Source organism: Telmatherina bonti, assembly GCF_933228915.1.
Source record: "Telmatherina bonti genome assembly, chromosome: 6".
Taxonomy (NCBI): domain Eukaryota; kingdom Metazoa; phylum Chordata; class Actinopteri; order Atheriniformes; family Telmatherinidae; genus Telmatherina; species Telmatherina bonti.
Genome location: NC_136624.1, coordinates 1,765,327 through 1,787,777, shown reverse-complemented (window position 1 = coordinate 1,787,777; position 22,451 = coordinate 1,765,327). Strand labels below are relative to the sequence as shown.

Sequence of the window (22,451 nt, the reverse complement as noted above, 5' to 3'; positions counted from 1 at the left end):
TTGGTTCAGCTGGTTGTGTTTTTTTAGGCACTGGAACAAGGCAGGAGGTTTTCCACAGCACTGGGACTCTATTTTGTCTCAGACTGGTGTTGAAAAGGTGCTGGAGAATCGGACATAGTTGTTCTGAGCAGGTCTTGAGAACTCTGGGACTGACACCATCTGGACCTGCAGCCTTGTTCTGGTTCAGTTTCTCAAGTTGCTTCTTAACCTGATTGCAGGAGACAAACAAGGTGGAGGTCTCAGGATGTCCTGATGTGGAGGGAGATGAAGCTGTGTTCTGGTCCATGACTGAGCTGCAGGGTGACAGATTGGAGGCGTGACAGGAAAGCAGTGGGCTTATGGAGGGTGTGTGGTCTGTTGGGCTGGAGGTAGGGGGTGAACTGAACCTGTTGAAGAATATGTTCAGCTCATTAGCTCTGTCCAGACCTCCATCAGGCTGGTCCCCCTTTAACTTGAAGCCGGTGATCTTCTTCATTCCAGACCACACATCCCTCAGGTTATTCTGCTGGAGCTGACTTTCTAACTTCTTCCTGTAGTCCTCCTTGCACTTCTTAGTTTGTGTTTTAAGTTGTTTTTGTGTTGCCCTCAATAACTCCCTGTCTCCATCCCTGAAGGCTTTCTTTTTTATGTTCAGCAGCTTTTTCAGGTCACTGGTGATCCAGGGTTTGTTATTGGGGAAGCACCTCACTGTTCTTGTTGGGACGATGCTGTCCACACAGAAGTTTATGTAATCTGTCACACACTCAGTCATGGCGTTGATGTCGTCTCCATGAGGTTCACAGAGGACGTTCCAGTCTGTAGCCTCAAAGCCTCCTCTAAGAGCATCTTCAGCTTCAGCAGACCAGATTTTGATAGTCTTTGTGATGACTGGTTGCTGCTGAACGATGGGCTTGTAGGTGGAGGTGAGAAGAACCAGATTATGGTCAGATCTTCCTAAAGGAGGCGGGGCAGAACAACTGGATCCATTATTCATATTTGCATAAAATAAGTCCAACATCTTATTTTCTCTGGTTGAGCAGCTGACAAACTGCTGGAATGTTGGTAGAGTTGCAGAGAGGGAGACGTTGTTGAAGTCTCCGGAGATCGCCATGAATGAGTTTGGATGCTGTGTTTGTAGCCGAGCAACGACGGAGCTGATGACGTCACAGGCTGTGTCTGGTGCGGTACCAGGTATTATATAAACCGCTACCAGAATAACACAGGTAAACTCTCTGGGTAAATAATATGGACGGAAGCTCACAGCTAACAGTTCCATGTCCCTTGTGCATATCTTCTCCTTGACAGTAACATGTCCAGGATGACACCAACGCTGGTTAACCAGCACTGCAATTCCACCACCCTTTAGCTTTCCGCTGTGTTGTCTACTGCGGTCTGCATGGACCGTTTTAAAGCCCGGTACAGACACATTACAGTCAGGGATGTGTTCATGCAGCCATGTCTCAGTGATGCACATAATACTGCACTCTCTGTATTCTTTCTGAGACCTTGTTAGCATCTCGAGCTGGTCCGTTTTGTTAGCTAGTGATCTCACATTACCCATGAAGACGGTCAGGAGAAATGGTTTAAATCTCCATCGTTTTCTCCTCTGTCTGACTCCCGCTCTGCATCCTCTTCTCTTTCTTTTCAACTCCATCAGGATTTGATGTGTTGTTTCGCTGATAATCCTGATTTGGGAGAGGTTAATCAGTTGATCCTGATTGTAAACAAGTCTTTTGTTGCCATGGAGACTCATCATAAGTCTTGAACGAGCCAAAAATATGCAGAAAAATCTTCCTTGCAGCACACCCTCCGAACCGGCATGAAATCCTCAGAAAAAAATACCTAATTTGAGGTAATATCTATGTAAGAAGACTTTGTACTTCAAAAAAAAACAAAAAAAAAACCAAGATAGCAAGTCAGAGCTAATACAATCTGCTGCCAACAGACGGTGCAATCTAGATTCCATACGTCGTTTTGGTTTACATTTCCCCCCAGAGCAGCATCATGTGATGTCATACATGACGCGAGTATAGGATGCAAAATCATCGCCTGGAGGCGTTCCTTGTTATTACGGGAGAAGTCTCTCTGACATCCTGCCTGACTGATTTTGTACAGTATGTGGACTGTCCAACACATGGAGATAAGACTCTAGATCTGCTGTATGCCAACCGGAAGGAAGTATACAGGGCTATACCCCTTCCACCACTGGGAAGATCTGATCACAACATGGTCTATCTTCAACCCACAAACAAACCTTGTGTACAAAAATGTCCTTTTATCACCAGAACCTTCAGGAAGTGGTCACCAGAGGCAATGGTTGCACTGACTGGAATGTACTGCTGGAGGAGCAGGACTTGGACATGAGTGTTGATACCATCACAGAATACATCAGTTTCTCTAGAGACACTGATTCCAGTCAGGACTGTTAGGTGCTATCCTAATAATAAACCATGGATAACCTGTGCCATCACAGGTCTCCTGAACCAAAAAAGAGGGCATTCCAGTCAGGGGACAAGGAAAAGCTGAAGAATTCTATTCTATTCAATTCTACAGTCATTTAGCAGACTCTTTTATCCAAAGCAACTTACATATGAGTGAGAACAACACAAGCTGGAAATCAGACAGTAGAGAACACCGTTGGAAGATGATGGTGGACTGTTCACTTGGACGCAGGTCCTTCCATGAAGCTACAGGCTTTTTTTTATTTACTCCCTTCCCACCCCATAATATTACCTATGTTAAAATACAAAGAATTAATACCATAAAGTTTGTTGCAAAGAACTGGGCTAAGTTCTCCAACTTTCCAACAAATACAGCTAAACTAAGTGTTGAAGTTCTCCTTGAAGAACTGAGTCTTCAGCTGGGTCTGAAAGTAGACAGGGACTCTGCAGAGCAGACAGAGTTTGGGAGATCATTCCACCATTGTGGAACAACAGAGGAAAAGAGTCTGGCTGGTGATTTAGTCCCACGTTGTGGTGGTAACACGAGGCGTCTTTTACTGGTGGAACGTAGCTGTGGAGAGGGAGTGTAGGTCTGGATTAGGGAGTGAAGGTAGACGGGAGCCGTTTCAGTTATTGTTTTGTAAACCAGAAGCAAAACTTCAAATTTGATGCGTGCTGCAACCGGAAGCCAGTGAAGAGCGATTAGCAGCGGAGTGACATGAGCTCATTTTGGTTGGTTGAAAACCAGACACGCTGCGGCGTTCTGGATCATCTGCAGAGGTTTAACCAGCATGCAGGCAGACCTGCCAGTAGGGAACTGATGTGTAAATCGATGTGTGAAATGGCCAGACCCTGAACCAAAAGTTGTGTGATTCTCTTTGTGTTGTAGAGAGCATATCGGCAGATACGGGCAACCGAGGCAACATGGACCTTAAAGGTCAGCTGGTCATCCACCAAGACGCCAAGTTTCTGGGCAGCAGACGTAGGAACAAGTGTGATAGAGTGGAGCTTCACACTTAATTGCGGATGTAAGGGAGGATTGGCTGGGCAGACAATGAGTTATGTCTTGGACAGATTGAGCTGAAAAAGGGCGAGGCTTCATCCATGCAGAGATATCAGCAAGGCAAGCTGATATTCTCATTGAGACGGTTGGTTTATCTTGAGGGAAGGAGAGGAAAAGCTGAGTGTCATCTGCGTAACAGTGGTAGGAGAATGTACAGCAGGGGCTTAAAAGGTCTCCGAGGCAAAGAAAGTGGAAAAGCAATTGGAAAACAAAGACATGAAAAAGGTGTGAAGGGGGATGAAGACCATCACTGGCTACAAGTTGGACAACTGTCATTCTACAGAGGATGATATAGACAAAACCAACTCCCTCAACCAGTACTACGTCAGACTGGACAATGATCTATCCAGCTTCGTGGGTGTCTCTTTCCCCTCTGCGGCTGGGTCCTCCACCTCAGTGGCTGGTTCCATCACCTCAGCGGCTACCTCCACCTCTGCGGCTGTTTCGACATATGTGGCTGCAGTCTTCACCACTGCAGCTGTTGCTTCTACCTCGGCCTCATGAGCCCACTGTGCTGGTCCACATGTGTGCATCAACTACAGAGGTTGCAGTTGAGCATAAGACACCAGCATAAGTTTTATGCTGGTGTCTGCTGGGGGAGTAGTCCTGTCTCTTTCCTCGGCAGAAGTCTGGACCCTGTCAGAGCTGTGGTGGAGCAGAGGATGAGGAGAAAACTTCAGGGTATTTTGGATAATAAAAAACATCCCCTTCATAATGCCTTGGCAGGACAGAGGAGCGGCTGCAGTGAGAGACTGATGTCTCTTCCATGCAGGACTGAGAGGCTCAGAAGGTCCTTCATTCCAGCCGCAATTAGACTGTTTAATATTAATCTTTCCTTTAATCTAATATCTCTTTTTTTTTTTTTTAAATAAAGGAACCATTGGTCAAAAGTTGAATTGATGCAGCATCTGCTATAATGTGGATTTTGCATCTGCTTTGCACTCCTTGTTTGTCGCCATGGTAGGTGTGACAACATCCTGGTTGGTTGCCATCTTAGGTCTGATATCCTGGTTGGTTGCCATCTTAGGTCTGACAACATCCTAGTTGGTTGCCATCTTAGGTCTGACAACATCCTGGTTAGTTGCCATCTTAGGTCTGACAAAATCCTGGTTGGTTGCCATGGTAGGTCTGACAACATCCTGGTTGGTTGCCATCTTAGCTCTGACAACATCCTAGTTGGTTGCCATCTTAGGTCTGACAAAATCCTGGTTGGTTGCCATCTTAGGTCTGACAACATCCTGGTTGGTTGCCATCTTAGCTCTGACAACATCCTAGTTGGTTGCCATCTTAGGTCTGACAACATCCTAGTTAGTTGCCATCTTAGGTCTGACAACATCCTAGTTGGTTGCCATCTTAGGTCTGACAACATCCTAGTTGGTTGCCATCTTAGGTCTGACAACATCCTAGTTAGTTGCCATCTTAGGTCTGACAACATCCTAGTTGGTTGCCATCTTAGGTCTGACAAAATCCTGGTTGGTTGCCATGGTAGGTCTGACAACATCCTGGTTGGTTGCCATCTTAGCATTGACAACATCCTAGTTAGTTGCCATCTTAGGTCTGACAACATCCTGGTTGGTTGCCATCTTAGGTCTGACAACAACCTAGTTAGTTGCCATCTTAGGTCAGACAACATCCTGGTTGGTTGCCATCTTAGGTCTGACAACATCCTGGTTAGTTGCCATCTTAGGTCTGACAACATCCTGGTTAGTTGCCATCTTAGGTCTGACAACATCCTGGTTGGTTGCCATCTTAGGTCTGACAACATCCTGGTTGGTTGCCATCTTAGGTCTGACAACATCCTGGTTAGTTGCCATCTTAGGTCTGACAACATCCTGGTTGGTTGCCATCTTAGGTCTGACAACATCCTGGTTGGTTGCCATCTTAGGTCTGACAACATCCTGGTTGGTTGCCATCTTAGGTCTGACAACATCCTGGTTAGTTGCCATTTTAGGTCTGACAACATCCTGGTTAGTTGCCATCTTAGGTCTGACAACATCCTGGTTAGTTGCCATCTTAGGTCTGACAACATTCTGGTTGGTTGCCATGGTAGGTCTGGCAACATCCTGGTTAGTTGCCATCTTAGGTCTGACAACATCCTGGTTAGTTGCCATCTTAGGTCTGACAACATCCTGGTTAGTTGCCATCTTAGGTCTGACAACATCCTGGTTAGTTGCCATCTTAGGTCTGACAACACCCTGGTTGGCTGCCATCTTAGGTCTGACAACATCCTGGTTAGTTGCCATCTTAGGTCTGACAACATCCTGGTTGGTTGCCATCTTAGGTCTGACAACATCCTGGTTGGTTGCCATCTTAGGTCTGACAACATCCTGGTTAGTTGCCATCTTAGGTCTGACAACATCCTGGTTGGTTGCCATCTTAGGTCTGACAAAATCCTGGTTGGTTGCCATCTTAGCTCTGACAACATCCTGGTTGGTTGCCATGGTAGGTCTGACAACATCCTGGTTGGTTGCCATGGTAGGTCTGACAACATCCTGGTTGGTTGCCATCTTAGGTCTGACAACATCCTGGTTGGTTGCCATCTTAGGTCTGACAACATCCTGGTTAGTTGCCATCTTAGGTCTGACAACATCCTGGTTGGTTGCCATCTTAGGTCTGACAACATCCTGGTTAGTTGCCATCTTAGGTCTGACAACATCCTGGTTGGTTGCCATTTTAGGTCTGACAACATCCTGGTTAGTTGCCATCTTAGGTCTGACAACATCCTGGTTGGTTGCCATCTTAGGTCTGACAACATCCTGGTTGGTTGCCATTTTAGGTCTGACAACATCCTGGTTGGTTGCCATTTTAGGTCTGACAACATCCTGGTTGGTTGCCATCTTAGGTCTGACAACATCCTGGTTAGTTGCCATCTTAGGTCTGACAACATCCTAGTTGGTTGCCATCTTAGGTCTGACAACATCCTGGTTGGTTGCCATCTTAGGTCTGACAACATCCTGGTTGGTTGCCATCTTAGGTCTGACAACATCCTGGTTAGTTGCCATTTTAGGTCTGACAACATCCTGGTTAGTTGCCATCTTAGGTCTGACAACATCCTAGTTGGTTGCCATCTTAGGTCTGACAAAATCCTGGTTGGTTGCCATGGTAGGTCTGACAACATCCTGGTTGGTTGCCATCTTAGCTCTGACAACATACTAGTTGGTTGCCATCTTAGGTCTGACAAAATCCTGGTTGGTTGCCATGGTAGGTCTGACAACATCCTGGTTGGTTGCCATCTTAGGTCTGACAACATCCTGGTTGGTTGCCATCTTAGGTCTGACAACATCCTGGTTAGTTGCCATCTTAGGTCTGACAACATCCTGGTTGGTTGCCATCTTAGGTCTGACAAAATCCTGGTTGGTTGCCATCTTAGGTCTGACAACATCCTGGTTAGTTGCCATTTTAGGTCTGACAACATCCTGGTTAGTTGCCATCTTAGGTCTGACAACATCCTAGTTGGTTGCCATCTTAGGTCTGACAACATCCTGGTTAGTTGCCATCTTAGGTCTGACAACATCCTAGTTGGTTGCCATCTTAGGTCTGACAAAATCCTGGTTGGTTGCCATGGTAGGTCTGACAACATCCTGGTTGGTTGCCATCTTAGCTCTGACAACATCCTAGTTGGTTGCCATCTTAGGTCTGACAAAATCCTGGTTGGTTGCCATCTTAGGTCTGACAACATCCTGGTTGGTTGCCATCTTAGCACTGACAACATCCTAGTTAGTTGCCATCTTAGGTCTGACAACATCCTGGTTGGTTGCCATCTTAGGTCTGACAACATCCTGGTTAGTTGCCATCTTAGGTCTGACAACATCCTGATGCAGATTGGTCTTGAAATGTGGACCTGATGAAGGAAATAGCATAAAGTAAAGCAGTTTATAAGACACAATGTGATTTGCATATTACATCAGAGTTCATTTAGTTCCTAAAATTCCTAAAATTTTCAGTATGTTCTATTTATCGAAAAATATGTATGTTGTATATGTTGACTTTTACTGACTGGTCAAGCATTTTGCACATGTATTTAGTAAGAAACGGAAAACAACAGAACAGGAACAGAGGAAAAGACAGTTGCAATTGGTAGTACAGCTAGACTTTTAGAGAAAGCTGTAAGCTAACAGGTTCCCTTATTATAACAGACCTGAAGTTTGTGTGGCTCCTCATTCCTCCTCTGCAAATGGCAGCTTCTACCTCTGACTACAACCTTGCTGTCAATCTGACACTTAATTAGACTGAGACAAAGATTATAGAACATATTAGTCTCAGTCAAAACACCATATGAGTCGTAAGTAGCAATGATAACACTTCCATTACTTCTGGCCAGCAGCATGCTGGCTGTGCTACAATAATGCACCTTATGGAGGCTGTTGGCTTACATCTTCATCAGGGTCTTTTTTAATTAAACATTTGGTAAATAAACACTGAACTATATAGACTTTCTGAGTATGCCACAACACTTTTCCCCTAAATCTCCTACCACAACAACCACCTCAAGAAGGTGTGTGTTTACAAACACTGCAGCAGCACCACCGCAATATTCTATAAATGGTGTTACACTTCGAAATCTTAACATACTGACAGCAGATTTATTTGATCGTCATCTTACAATTCATTGCAAGACATGACTTAACATGTCTGAGGCTAAAGGAATGCTAGTTTCACCTTGTACTAGCATTACATTTGAGTTGGAACATAACTTACCTTGATAGTCGTTAATATTTCCCTCCACAAAGCCCTTGTAGCCCTTCTCAAACGTCGACCGTAGTGTTGAACAGTGACATGAAACCATTTTAATAACAAAGTTTCAGTGAAAACACGCTCCATCCCTGCTACTTAGTGCTGTTTGTTTAGACCTGAAGGACATTGACCCGGTGTAACATTTCATGGCGCTCTAATCATAGCCTAATCATGATATCACTTCCGGGTTATATGTTTGTAAAAATGTTTCCTGAACATGTAAAAATGTTTCCTGAACATGTAAAAGTGTTTTCCTGAACATGTAAAAGTGTTTTCCTGAACATGTAAAAGTGTTTTCCTGAACATGTAAAAGTGCTTTTTGTCAATGTAAATTTGTATCGTGAAAATATAAACTTGTTTCACAAGATGTAATTTTGGTTTGCACTTCTGGGCCACAGTAGAAGTCTGCTCATCGAGACTCTTGTTTCCGAATAGTAAAGCTCTGTCCATCTGTGAGACTCTGCCTCTTTGAAATGCTCCTTGTAATCCAATGTTACTGATCTGTTGTCCACTAACCTGATTAGCATTAAAATTTTCTCTAGTTTTTACTTTTCCTGCCTTTTGTGGCTCCTGTTCAAACTTTTTACTGACATCAGATTCACAATCAGGTGATATTTCAACATGAAATGTTAAGATGTCAGTTTTATCATCTGATATATTTATCTTCTATGGGGAATAAAATATGGCTTGATGAGATTAGTAAATCATTGCATTCTGTTTTTAATTTACATTTACAAACTTGAGCAAGCCTCTGACCTGCAAAATGACGGCTGAGTCCTTCTGGTACAGTGTCACCAGCTGTCGGTTAGCAACCGTGTCTATGATCCCCATGGCTTTTCCAGCTAGCGCCATGGCGATGGACAGCAGCACCACGTGGTGACATAATGGTATGATGGCGAACACCAGTGAGATGATGAGGGTGGAGGAAAAGAGAGCAGACAGGGAGCACATGGGGCTGGAGGAGACAACAATACAACGGTCAGTAAATCATGGGAAGTGATTTATTTTCTGTTTAAATAATCTTCGTGGCTTTGACTTTATTTTAAGGATTTTTATAAGTGATCACACTCTTAAAACTCAGATCACTAGCGCTTCCCAGTACTAAGGCTGGAAACAAACAGCGGTTGGTCAGCTGAAAAAAACGGTCAGCTGAAACTCAACTGAACTTTATTTATTTTCTCTTTTTTTGTGTTTTGTCCAGCATTTTAGGCATAGTCTGAATGCTGTGTTCTGTTGAACAAATTTACTTTGCAACGGAAGCTTAATAGATATAATGATCCCCTTCGACTTTCGGATTTTTTTTTAAAATTTCTCTATTTATTTTGTATTCATAGTTTGCACTGTAGAATTTGCACTGCATTTCACACACACATTATATATATATATATATATATATATATATATATATATATATATATATATATATCCATCCATCTCATAAATAATAATAATAATAATAATAATAATAATAATAATAATCCATCTCATAAAATGAAATACTTCAGCTTCGCCAGGTGAACAGTACAACTATCATGGTGACAGTTGCTTCCACAGAAAAAGTCGAGTGGAGGCCCAGAACAGGCGAGGCGGAATACCCGCCAGGAAGCATTTCTGCCATCACAATTAAAAGCATTAAAAGTTCTAATTTCCTTTTGAATCAATAAGAGATTTACGATCATACACTAGCAAAGACTGCAAAGGATTTGTTCAGTGGCAATTGTTAAAAAGAAACAAAAAACTTCGTATGAATGATAGATGGCCAGCCGGACACACTGTCGCCATCTTCTCGGTGTGTGTGGAAAAAAAGCATGGAGAGAAAGATGACGGTGAAACAAGGGACTAGTTAAGCAATGGGAAAAAAAGCAGAGTTAAAATGCGAAGTTACCCATTTCAGATGTGTTCAGAGCCAATCTCACTTTGTTTGTGTTGTCTTCAAATAAAGTGGAAATGAATAACCAATTTCCCCCCCATTTTTCCCCTAAAATTGATTAAACTTATAACTTCAGGAATCTTCCAGAAACACCGACTGCTGATCACAACTGTTCTTTTACAGCCCTGCTTATATGTAGTAAGTTAATCACTGATCAATCCATTGTCAAAGAAACTTTCAGACTATGTCTGTAGGGCTGGGTACCGAACTTCAGTTCTTTTATTACACCGACTGAAATACTTCAATACTAACCAGTATCAAAATATGACATGTCTGTCGGTGCCAGCTTTTGGTGCTTTAAGGGTTAATAACAAGACCAAGATCTGACAATGCTGCCAATTATTGACTGTAATCCTGGTTCAAGCACATAGAGAAAATACTCTTGTGGTTACATCCACAACTGAGTTCACGTGTATTTGTGTTAACTACAGCGTGTTATCAAAAATGGAAATAAGGCTTTCGAGGTCAAAAGTGCGGCTCCATTTTAGCAAGATTGACGCCAATACTGCATGATGCAATATTTGCAAAAAGCATATAGTTGCTAACACCACACCGGCTCTCCCTACTCAGCATCTTCCTTGCGAATGTGTGGTCCCTGGTGAACAAAATGGACGAACTTCAGCTCTGTATCAACAACAACAGCAGACTTACGGATTGTAATGCCATGATCTATTGAGCTATTGAGCTAGCCGGACACCACACTCCGGGCAGACAGAATGGCAGATGACTCTGGTAAGACAAGAGGCGGAGGATTGTGCATTTATATCAACAAAGCTTGATGTGCAAACTGTCATTGTCAGGAGGCGCTGCTCAGCTAACCTAAAACTCCTCATGGTAAGATGTAGACTATTTTATCTTCTACCAACATAAATGCAGCCTCTCCGAGGACACAAATGCTAGGCTAGCTACGAACGAACTAACCCTACACCACTGGTCAGTCCTCAGTCCTGGTCCTGCTGGACCAGATCCACTGGTCAGTCCTCAGTCCTGGTCCTGCTGGATCAGATCCACTGGTCAGTCCTCAGTCCTGGTCCTGATGGACCAGATCCACTGGTCAGTCCTCAGTCCTGGTCCTGCTGGAGCAGATCCACTGGTCAATCCTTGTCCTGGTCCTGCTGGAGCAGATCCACTGGTCAGTCCTCAGTCCTGGTCCTGCTGGAGCAGATCCACTGGTCAATCCTGGTCCTGCTGGAGCAGATCCACTGGTCAGTCCTCAGTCCTGGTCCTGCTGGAGCAGATCCACTGATCAATCCTGGTCCTGCTGGACCAGATCCACTGGTCAGTCCTCAGTCCTGGTCCTGCTGGACCAGATCCACTGATCAATCCTGGTCCTGCTGGACCAGATCCACTGATCAATCCTGGTCCTGCTGGACCAGATCCACTGGTCAGTCCTCAGTCCTGGTCCTGCTGGACCAGATCCACTGGTCAGTCCTGGTCCTGCTGGACCTGTCTGCTGCTTCTGACCCAGCCAACCATCAGATCCTCCTCTCCACTCTCTGAGCTCGGCATCTCTGGATCTGTCCTCTCCTGGTCCACGTCCTACCTCTCAGGAAGATCCTTCAGAGTATTCTGGTGAGGAGAAGTGTCCAGATCACATGAAAACAGGGGAGCCTCAGGGATCGGTCTTCGGCCCTCTTCTCTTTCCACTATCCACCTCCTCACTCGGTGCAGTTAGAAGCTCTCATGGCTTCTCCTACCACTGCTATGCAGATGACACTCAGCTTTTCCTCTCCTTCCCACCAGACGACACAACGTTTCACTGAGAATATCAGCTTGTCTTGCTGATATCTCTGCATGGATGAAGGCTCACCACCTTCAGTTCAATCTGTCCAAGACAGACCTCATTGTCTGCCCAGCCAATCCTTCCTTACATCCGCAATTAAGTGTGAAGCTTGACTCTATCACACTTGTTCCTACGCCTGCTGCCCGGAATCTTGGGGTCATGGTGGATGACCAGCTGACCTTTAAGGTCCATGTTGCCTCAGTTGCCCGTACCTGTCGATATGCTCTCTACAACATCAAGAGAATCAGACCGTACCTGACAGAACACACGACTCAGCTTCTGGTTCAGACTCTGGTCATCTTACGCATCAATTACTGCAGTTCCCGACTGGCAGCTCTGCCTGCATGCTGGTTAAACCTCTGCAGATGATCCAGAACGCCGCAGCGTGTCTGGTTTTCAACCAACCCAAACGGGCTCATGTCACTCCGCTGCTAATCACACTTCACTGGCTTCCGGTCGCAGCACGCATCAAATTCAAAGCTTTGCTTACAAAACAATAACTGAAACGGCTCCCGTCTACCTTCACTCCCTAATCCAGACCTACACTCCCTCTCCACAGCTACGTTCCACCAGTAAAAGACGCCTCGTGTTACCACCACAACGTGGGACTAAATCACCAGCCAGACTCTTTTCCTCTGTTGTTCCACGATGGTGGAACGATCTCCCAAACTCTGTCCGCTCTGCAGAGTCCCTGTCTACTTTTAAGAGCAAGCTGAAGACTCAGCTCTTCAAGGAGAACTTCAACACTTAGTTTAGTTATAATTGTTGGAAAGTTGGAGAGCTTAGTCCAGTTCTTTGCAACAAACTTTATGGTATTAATTCTTTGTATTTTAACATAGGTGATATTATGGGATGGGAAGGGAGTAAATAAAATAAAGCCTGTAGCTTCATGGAAGGACCTGCGTCCAAGTGGACAATCCACCAGCACCTTCCTACCATGTTCTCTACTGTCTGATTTCCTGCTTGTGTTGTTCTCACTCATATGTAAGTTGCTTTGGATAAAAGAGTCTGCTAAATGACTGTAGAATAGAATAGAACAGAATAGAATTACTCAAGGTAATTCCCCTTATGCCTCTAACTCTTCATAAGTCTTTAATATTGTTCTTTTTATGCTTTTCTTAAACACATTGATTGTTCCTAATTCTTTAACTTCGTTTTGAAGCTCATTCCATAAATTTATTCCTTTCACAGTAACAGTTCGTTCCATTATTTTTGTTCTGAATTTGTTTTTTTTTTTAAATATATCAGTTCCTTTCAAATCACAACAACTTTCTCTTTTTTCAGATCTTTCTTGTATGTTTACTGGCAACATGTTCCTGTTTGATTCATACAATACCTGAAGAATAATACAATTTACTATATCATAGAATTTTAATAAATTACATTTTATAAACAGTGGGTTTAAAGGATCTCTATATGTACTCTTGTTAATAGTTCTCAAAGCCCTTTTTGTAGGATGAACAGAGGCTATGTTTATGTTTTACAGGTCGTCCCCCACATTTCATCGCAATAAGTTAGATATGGTATAATCAGTGTATTATATAAAGAGAGTAATGCTGAATGATTCAGAAAGGGTTTAACTTTATGGAACACTGCTATGGATTAGCTATTTTTCCTTTTCTATCATTTAAATGTGGCTTCCAACTGAGTTCCACACAAATAATTCCTAAAAACTATGTTTCCTGCACCCTTTGAATCTCCATCCCATCGATTTTTATAGATATATCTATAATTTTCTTTTTGTCATTGAACAGAATAAAATTAGTTTTATTTACATTTAAAACTCATTTATTTAGATCAAACCAAAGCTTTATTTTCTTTAGTTCTTCATCTATGACTTTCATTATTTCCTGCATATTTTGCCATGAATAGAATAGTGTGGAATCATCTGCAAACAATATACTCTGTAATAGTTTTGATGCATTTGGAAAATCATTCATACATAATGTAAACAAAATCGGAGCCTGCTGCTCATTATTGTTTACACTATTTAATGTCCATTACACGTGTGTTTAAGTGAATAAAAATCCTGTAAACATCTGGAAATTATTTTCATGGCTTCTGCCCTCACTGGATGTATATTTATGGCACATACCAATCTGTACGGTATGCTCATATTACTTAAATCTGTATTCTGCGACAATCACTTTATGTTGTTGGTTGTGGAGGTATCCACCTGAGAAGCTCCATAAATTCCAGGTGGATACCTCCACAACCACCTGGATCTATGACTACCTCACAAACAGACCCCAGTTTGTGAGACTGAAAGGTTGTGTGTCTGAGATGGAGGTCAGCAGCACTGGTGCACCACAAGGAACTGTACTCTGGCCATTCCTCTTCACTCTGTACACCTCAGACTTCCAGTACAACTCTGAGTCCTGTCATCTGCAGAAATACTCTGATGACTCTGCAGTTGTGGGGTGTATCAGGGATGGACAAGAAGCAGAGTACAGAGAACTGGTCAGTCAGTTTGTTAAATGGTGCGGTGACAATCATCTCATATTAAATAGCAGCAAAACAAAAGAGATGATTGTTGACTTCAGGAGGAAGAAGAATAAACAAAGCACTGTTTCCATCCTGGGAGAGGAGGTGGAGGTGGTGGAGGAATACAAGTATCTTGGAGTTCAGCTGGACAACAAACTGGACTGGAAATGCAACACTGACTACATCTACAAGAAAGGTCAGAGCAGACTGTACTTCTTAAGGAAGCTGAGATGGTTTAACGTCTGCACCAAGATGTTGCATATCTTCTAGAAGTCTGTTGTGGAGAATGCAGTCAGCTTTGCAGCATCTGCTGGGGTAGTAGCATCAGAACCAGAGACTTGAAGAGAATCAACAAACTGATCCAGAAAGCTGCTTCTGTGCTTGGAGTAACTCTGGAGCCGCTGGAGCTGATTGTCCAAAGAAGAATGCTGCACAAGCTGATGAAGATGATGGAGGATTCTTCACACCCTCTCCACAACACAGTGATGAAACAACAAAGTGTGTTCAGTGAGAGGCTTCTTCAGGTTCGATGTAAGACTGAAAGATACAGAAGATCATTCCTGCCAGCAGCCATCAGCCTCCGGAACAAGACCTCCTCTAGTTATTATTATTATATACTACAATATTTCCCTTTGGGGATTAATAAAGTATTTTTCATTTCATTCCTTTTGTTTTGTTTCTGCCACAGCTTTAAAATAGACAAAGAGCTCTCACCAACTGTGTTTTGTGGCATTGTACTTGTACATGTGTAATAACAATAAAGTTGAATCTTATCTAATTTGATGAAGCATTTGAAAGTTGACAGAACAAATTTAAGGGCAGAAAGTTCCTCTGTATTTGACTGTAAAAAGAGCAGATTGTATCAGTCATCCTCACATCAATCAAGTCTGCCTGTGGACGTTGAAGAGTGGCCTCCAAAGCCTGCACCATCAGACCCCGTTTCACCCAAACGGACCGAGGATGGTGCTGTGTCCGGGATTTCAACAGGTAAGATTACGTTTAGTAAAATTCAGCCAGCTTTATGTCTGTTTACCTAAGTTAACGGTACTGCAAATCAAAGGATGCACCAAGATGACTGAAAGTATTACTCACAGTCACAGTCACGAGTCACGGCTTTAGTTTGTTTATGGCTAGATAGCTAGCAAGCTAACAAAGGGGCGACAGTCCCTGGTATTAGCTTCCCTATAAAAGGTTATTTGTTGGGTTGTCTGGTTGAAGATTACATCTTATTTTAAGTGTTATGTTTATTTTCTCCTCACAGTAAGCGCTGATTGAGTTCACTATGATCGGAGGACGACAAGGCCAGTCAGTGTGAATCCCTCCACACTGACTGAAAAAGGAAAAATGTCAAAATAAGAACAAGACAAGTGTCACAGGGCAGGTACAAACTTTATTGTTAAAGGTTTGCTGCCATGGCTCCATGGTGGAGGTAAGTAAGCCTCACTAGCTATTGTTGACCAGTTATCTCTCAGCCACAGCTTAGATAATGTTGTTTAACTTCTATAGAAAGCAGTAATAATACCACCATCCCATCATTTATATTTTGTGTTCCAATTTTGTGTCAATTTAGAGAGATAAGGGCCCTAAACCCCGTATAGCAGTCCGCCAGCAGAGACACAATCACATACACTCATAGCTGCATGGCATGCAGTAGAGAAGGGAAATGTCCAGACAGAATTACAAGATGTCAGGGATGTGGCTGGACCACCACCTGATTGTTTCAGTCCACTACGTGAGAGGGTGCCATGAAGGAAAAAATCCTGCATACCAGGGCAGTCTACACATCACAGACAGGGCCTGGAATAGCTGAGGAAATAGGGGATATTCTTGACTAATTAAAAAGAAGGAAAAAGTTGTTGCCATTACAGCAGACAATGCAGCTGATATGGACGTAGCAGTGAAAAATATGAGGATTAGAAAAATTGGCTGCTTTGCTCATACTCTAAACATTGCTGCTCAAAAGTTGTACACTATACCAGGAGTCTCCAGGTGGGCAGGAAGAATCCAAGCTATGGTGGTTCAAGAGGTGTAGCTTGGCAAAACCTAGGGCTGGGGATATGGCTTCAAAATGAAATCTCAGATTTTTTTAAAACCAAATACGATTTCTAATTTTAATCGATTCTCTTCTCCTAGTTAAAAAAAAATTTTTTTTTACAAACGTCAAAAATAATCCTCTTTCAAAAATACCTTTATTGATGTCAACCAATAAGTTAACCTGGATTTAAAGTGCTACAAGCATTTAAACAGCTTGTAAAAAGAGGTGGCAGGTAAACAATGAACATATATAAATGTAAAAAAATGAACATGTTTGCACTTTTAGTGCTTTTCCACAGTGAGCTAGTTTTGAAGTTTTGAGCCTTTTAAAGGCCTCGCTTCACTTGTTTAACTTTATTCTAACACTAAAAAACCTTAATAAATTAATAAATAAATGTGCCTCCTCTTGGAAGAAAAACAGTTACTCCTTTCATAGTATTAATAAATAACTAAAACAATTTCCCATGTTGGGATTTGAGGGAATAAAAATTAAAGTTTCATGACACTTAACGTGTTTCAAGAAAATTGATCTCTTTTATACAAAACGCTGTTTTAAGAAATCCCTGAATGTTGACTAAATTAAAGCTATATTTCTAACATATATTGTTTTTTACTTTTTTTTGTTTAATCTTCACATTTTTGGCGAGGAAGATGAGCCTGTCAATTGCATCAGACATGCCCTGTGGCCTGTGACAACGCCCCCCCCCCCACACTAAAAACCCTCTCTGATGGGGCACTTGTTGCAAGGAAGATATTTCTTGCCCAGTTTACTGAGCCTTGAAAGGTTTGGGTCATGGTCCTCCCACCATGGAAGTGGATCAGTTTCTGGGTCTGCGTCAGGTGTCAACAGATAGGCTACCAGCTCTGTCTCTATTTTCACAGCCTCTGATTGGTGAGGAGATGCCACTGGCACACTGTTTTGAAGAAGAATTCATTTTCTTATTGAATTCATGTTCTTCTCTGTGCTCAGCTGGACCAGGAAGCAGTTGGGGTGCGTTCAGTGAGAGCTCTTTGTTCCACCGTGCCTGGATTATTGTACGTTACCCGGAACCTGGGCTCCATCAGTGACGCCATGTCCAAAGGTTCATCCTTCACACGGTCGATGTGTTTATCATTAAGGTATTGCTGTATGTTTTTTCTTTAATTGTTTTGGTGAGATCAGTGCCGTTGGCTGTAGGAATCTAGTTTGAACGAATGGAGTACCGCTTTAATAAAGGAAACATTTCACCAGACAGAGCATCAGTAACGCCTTGGAGTGGTTTAACAGCCTTATTTACAGACTCTAAAACATCAATGTTCTGCCAAGTGGGTACAAGACGCCAGGTTTTCTTGTCTGAACCCAGAACACGAGCTACAGCCATTTCCTGTTCCTGAAATCTCTGTCTCATCTTTTGCCGTGAACCCCATCTGGTCGGGGACTCTGTTATTATTGATGAGGGGGTAGATCAAGCTCTGCGTGTACTTCATTCATCTCTCCTCTTCTTTATATAGGAAAGTGCAGCTACAGCCTTTTTACAGACCCCAACGGCACGTTCAGTCCGTGGGTCCTTCACACCGTTCTCTGTATTACAATGAAAACACATCGTGGCAATTGTTCCAAATCCGAGGGCACAAAACCATACCAGTTCAAAATAATTGAGAAAATTGTGCCTTTTTTGGGAACAAGCTCACCTTTAGTAGCTGCCATGTTTATGCAGTTCTGCGGGAAACCAGCGGAAATGTGCTGACATCACTATGATCTACGGAAGGTCAAAAGGTGCTGACGATTTTCATAAAAACAAATCTTCATAAACAACAAATTTGAATTAATTGATTAGATTATTTAATCGCCCAGCCCTAGCTAAACCTGTCCTAAAAGAGAAGCAGCATCTTCTTGGTAAGCAAAATTAAAGGTATCGGTACCATACAGACGTAAAGGTATCGGTACCATATAGACGTGAAGGTATCGGTACCATATAGACGTAAAGGTATCGGTACCATATAGACGTGAAGGTATCGGTACCATATAGACGTGAAGGTATCGGTACCATATAGACGTGAAGGTATCGGTACCATTATTGACGTGAAGGTATCGGTACCATATAGACGTGAAGGTATCGGTACCATATAGACGTGAAGGTATCGGTACCATATAGACGTGAAGGTATCGATACCATTATTGACGTGAAGGTATCGGTACCATATAGACGTGAAGGTATCGGTACCATATAGACGTGAAGGTATCGGTACCATATTGACGTGAAGGTATCGGTACCATATTGACGTGAAGGTATCGGTACCATATAGACGTGAAGGTATCGGTACCATATAGACGTGAAGGTATCGGTACCAGTATTGACGTGAAGGTATCGGTACCATTATTGACGTGAAGGTATCGGTACCATATTGACGTGAAGGTATCGGTACCATATTGACGTGAAGGTATCGGTACCAGTATTGACGTGAAGGTATCGGTACCAGTATTGACGTGAAGGTATCGGTACCATATAGACGTGAAGGTATCGGTACCATATTGACGTGAAGGTATCGGTACCATATTGACGTGAAGGTATCGGTACCATATTGACGTGAAGGTATCGGTACCATATTGACGTGAAGGTATCGGTACCATATTGACGTGAAGGTATCGGTACCATATTGACGTGAAGGTATCGGTACCATATAGACGTGAAGGTATCGGTACCATATTGACGTGAAGGTATCGGTACCATATAGACGTGAAGGTATCGGTACCAGTATTGACGTGAAGGTATCGGTACCAGTATTGACGTGAAGGTATCGGTACCATATAGACGTGAAGGTATCGGTACCATATTGACGTGAAGGTATCGGTACCATATTGACGTGAAGGTATCGGTACCATATAGACGTGAAGGTATCGGTACCATATAGACGTGAAGGTATCGGTACCATTATTGACGTGAAGGTATCGGTACCATTATTGACGTGAAGGTATCGGTACCATATTGACGTGAAGGTATCGGTACCATATTGACGTGAAGGTATCGGTACCATTATTGACGTGAAGGTATCGGTGCCAGTATTGACGTGAAGGTATCGGTACCATATTGACTTGAAGGTATCGGTACCATATTGACGTGAAGGTATCGGTACCATATTGACTTGAAGGTATCGGTACCATATTGACGTGAAGGTATCGGTACCATATTGACTTGAAGGTATCGGTACCATATTGACGTGAAGGTATCGGTACCATATAGACGTGAAGGTATCGGTACTGTATTGAAATTTTGGAACGTTACCCAGCCCTATATGTTTATAGAGAAAAATCTCTCAAGGAATGTTTCCACCTTGTTGAATCTCATGAAGAATGAAGGCAGTTCTGGATGAAAGAAGCGGTCCAACCCGGTCCTAATGAAGCAGACAGGGACTGTTTGTCAGGAAAACAGAAGCTGTGTCTGGAAAACTTGCCAAATTCTTGATGGAAAACTACTAAATCTGCATGGATTCTGATAAAAGTGTGTTTGGAAAATGAAGCCATACAGCAGTGCTCCCTGTGATGGGTATCTGATCTATGGAAGTTTCACTACCCAGCCACATCATGTCATGTTTATTCAGGAATAAATGCTTTCCTTGCCTCCATGACTATCTGAAAAGAAAAGGCTTGGTCACTGTTGAGCTTTGTGTTGTTTCTTCAAAGTTCTGTTAGTAATAAATCATTTCTCCTTGCTCTTCATGCTGCTATCTCTATTAATACATTCATGTATCATTTCTAAATTAGAAGCTCTAATGTCAAAATGATATTTGTCTCCTCTTAGTGAAGAATCCTTTGGAACATTCCTGGAACCAGACGCAGATCCATATTGCCCCTAAAATCTAGTCCCTCTTCCTGATTCCATCTCCCTGTCCCGCTGTGGGTCAGATCAGAAACCTCACTGTATGACTACCATCATGAAACTGGTGAAATACTTTCAGGCCAGTCTGAAGAGTATCACACACCGACAGTCCTACACCCCCACACACGGATTTCCATTTCACACACATTGATATCACACTCACAGAAAGACAGTTTTATGATTTGAATGCTAAAGATTTGGTAGTCAAATTCACGGCCCAGCAGGGAATTTCTTCCAATTCATTCCTAGTTATTTGTTGATTCTTCTGACCTTTTTACGCTCGGCTTAGACAGTTCAGCTCAAAGATTCAACTCTACAAAGAAAAAAAATCTAACTGACGTTACAACTTCTAGCATTTTTGGCATAAATCATAATCCCAGTGTTCTTAAGGTCAGACTTTTTTTTCTTTGTTAAGCCACAAAGTCTCCCAGATGTTGCGTTCAAGCCTATTCAGCTTTGTTTGTGGAAAACTAAGTCCTACTATTCCCCAAGTCAAGTGATCAGCTGGTTTCTTGTCCAAATCTTTCGCTAAAATGCGACTTTCTGACATTTAGAGGGGAAAATACTCTGCCACAAGCTGGAAGACACGCTGATTCAACTCACGTGCTCTTCAGCAGTCCCCCCACGCCGCTCCCCACCAGCAGGAAGAACTGCTGGGAGAAGAAGACCCAGGTGATCTGCTGCAGGGTGGACTGGGTCTGGCACCGCAGGTCCAGGACGGTGGGTCCCAGGAAGGCGATGCACAGCCCGAAGCTGAAGAACACGCTCCAGTAGGTGGCGGTTTGCTGCAGGTGGCGCGTGCACAGCGACCACACGCCGTCGTCCAGCCGCGTCATGTCCACGGATGTCCCCACACCTTCTCCTGCTTCCAGCCTGCGCCGCGCGCGCGTGGATCACGTCAGCGCGAGCTCATGTGACGTTAATTGTCCGACGTCAGAGCGCACCTCCTCTGGGCTGTCTGATGAAGGAAGATCCGTTTCTGAGAGGATCTGTTGGGTCTGCCGTGACACAAAGCCTGCTTGTCTCACCTCACTGTGGAAGTTCTGTTAGTTTCACTCAGCAGCAGGTCTCTGCAGGTTCAACAGTCATTACAGTCTGGAAAAAGAGATTCCACATCCAAATGATTTTCCCTCCAGTCACACAGGAAGGCTTTTATAGTTGTTTCTTATGTCAGACACAATAAACGTTCATCAGTCACCAAAGTGAAACCTGAGGACTGGTTGGTATGGTGGTATACCACCGACAACGGGTCAAAACATGCTGGCAGAGCTTAACGGATGCTGTTTTATCTTGCTTGTCATATTTCGAAGATGTCATAAAAATGCAGTCAAGCAGCCCATATCCATGTAAAACTGTGAGAAATCTAATCAGGAGTGTTTCAAATGATTTATTTTACAGTATTAGATATAACTAAGACCTCATTAATAAAAACTGGATGCACATTTGAAAGATTTAGGTTAGGTTGCACCAGTTCATGTGAAGGATCCTGTAAAGGATGCTTAGATCGTGCAATCTGATTCATTATCCCAACAGTTTAACCCAACGCTGGGAAGCTGGAGCCTATCCCAGCAGGCTTTGTGCAAAAGGCTAGTGTCATTTTAATTCAGTTAATCCAAATATTTTATATGATCCACATTAGTCCGATTTACAGTATCAGTGTTCATGAAAAGGGACTCGCATTACGGACTGCTTCAGAAGACCTGACCCTGAGATGCAGCAGGACAGTCCATCTCAGCCAGGAAGCTCGGCTGTCGGATCTCCGCCAGAGATTATTTTTGAACCAAATTTGACTGAGAAGAAACTTGTTTTCTTTAAGTCTTTAGCGTTCTTTAAGTGAAAGGATGCTGCCGTTGGAACAATTTTACATCCAGTCATGCATTTCTGGCATTTTATGGTTGATGAGAGAAAAACCAATGGCAGGTCACAGTAAAGCTTAGCAAGAGCTGAATATTCCACTGCTGTGATGCTGTTTAGGCTTCAGGTTTGAATCACTTTCTGCTCATCTGTCACACATCCAGTTTTCTCATCCCAAACCAGAGTAATCTGTTAGTTGGGATTAGTGGAAAGTGGAATAAATAAAATAAAAAACTTGTGCATTCAGTTACAGTAAACAGATTATACTGGTGTTTATTTGTCAACAGCGTCC

At 43.0% G+C, this 22,451-nt stretch overlaps 1 protein-coding gene across 1 annotated transcript in view; it reads right to left on the bottom strand.

The window, feature by feature from the left end:
• The window catches only part of mfsd4aa (major facilitator superfamily domain containing 4Aa), a gene marked incomplete at both ends in the record, with an annotated part of 200,007 nt that extends 178,866 nt beyond the window's left edge, over positions 1–21,141 (bottom strand). Inside the window, 2 exons of the mRNA XM_079242836.1 lie at positions 8,974–9,172; positions 20,909–21,141. Coding sequence (XP_079098962.1) covers positions 8,974–9,172; positions 20,909–21,141 — 432 coding nt within the window. The remainder of the gene's footprint in view (positions 1–8,973; positions 9,173–20,908) is intronic.
• Positions 21,142–22,451: the final 1,310 nt, after the last annotated feature.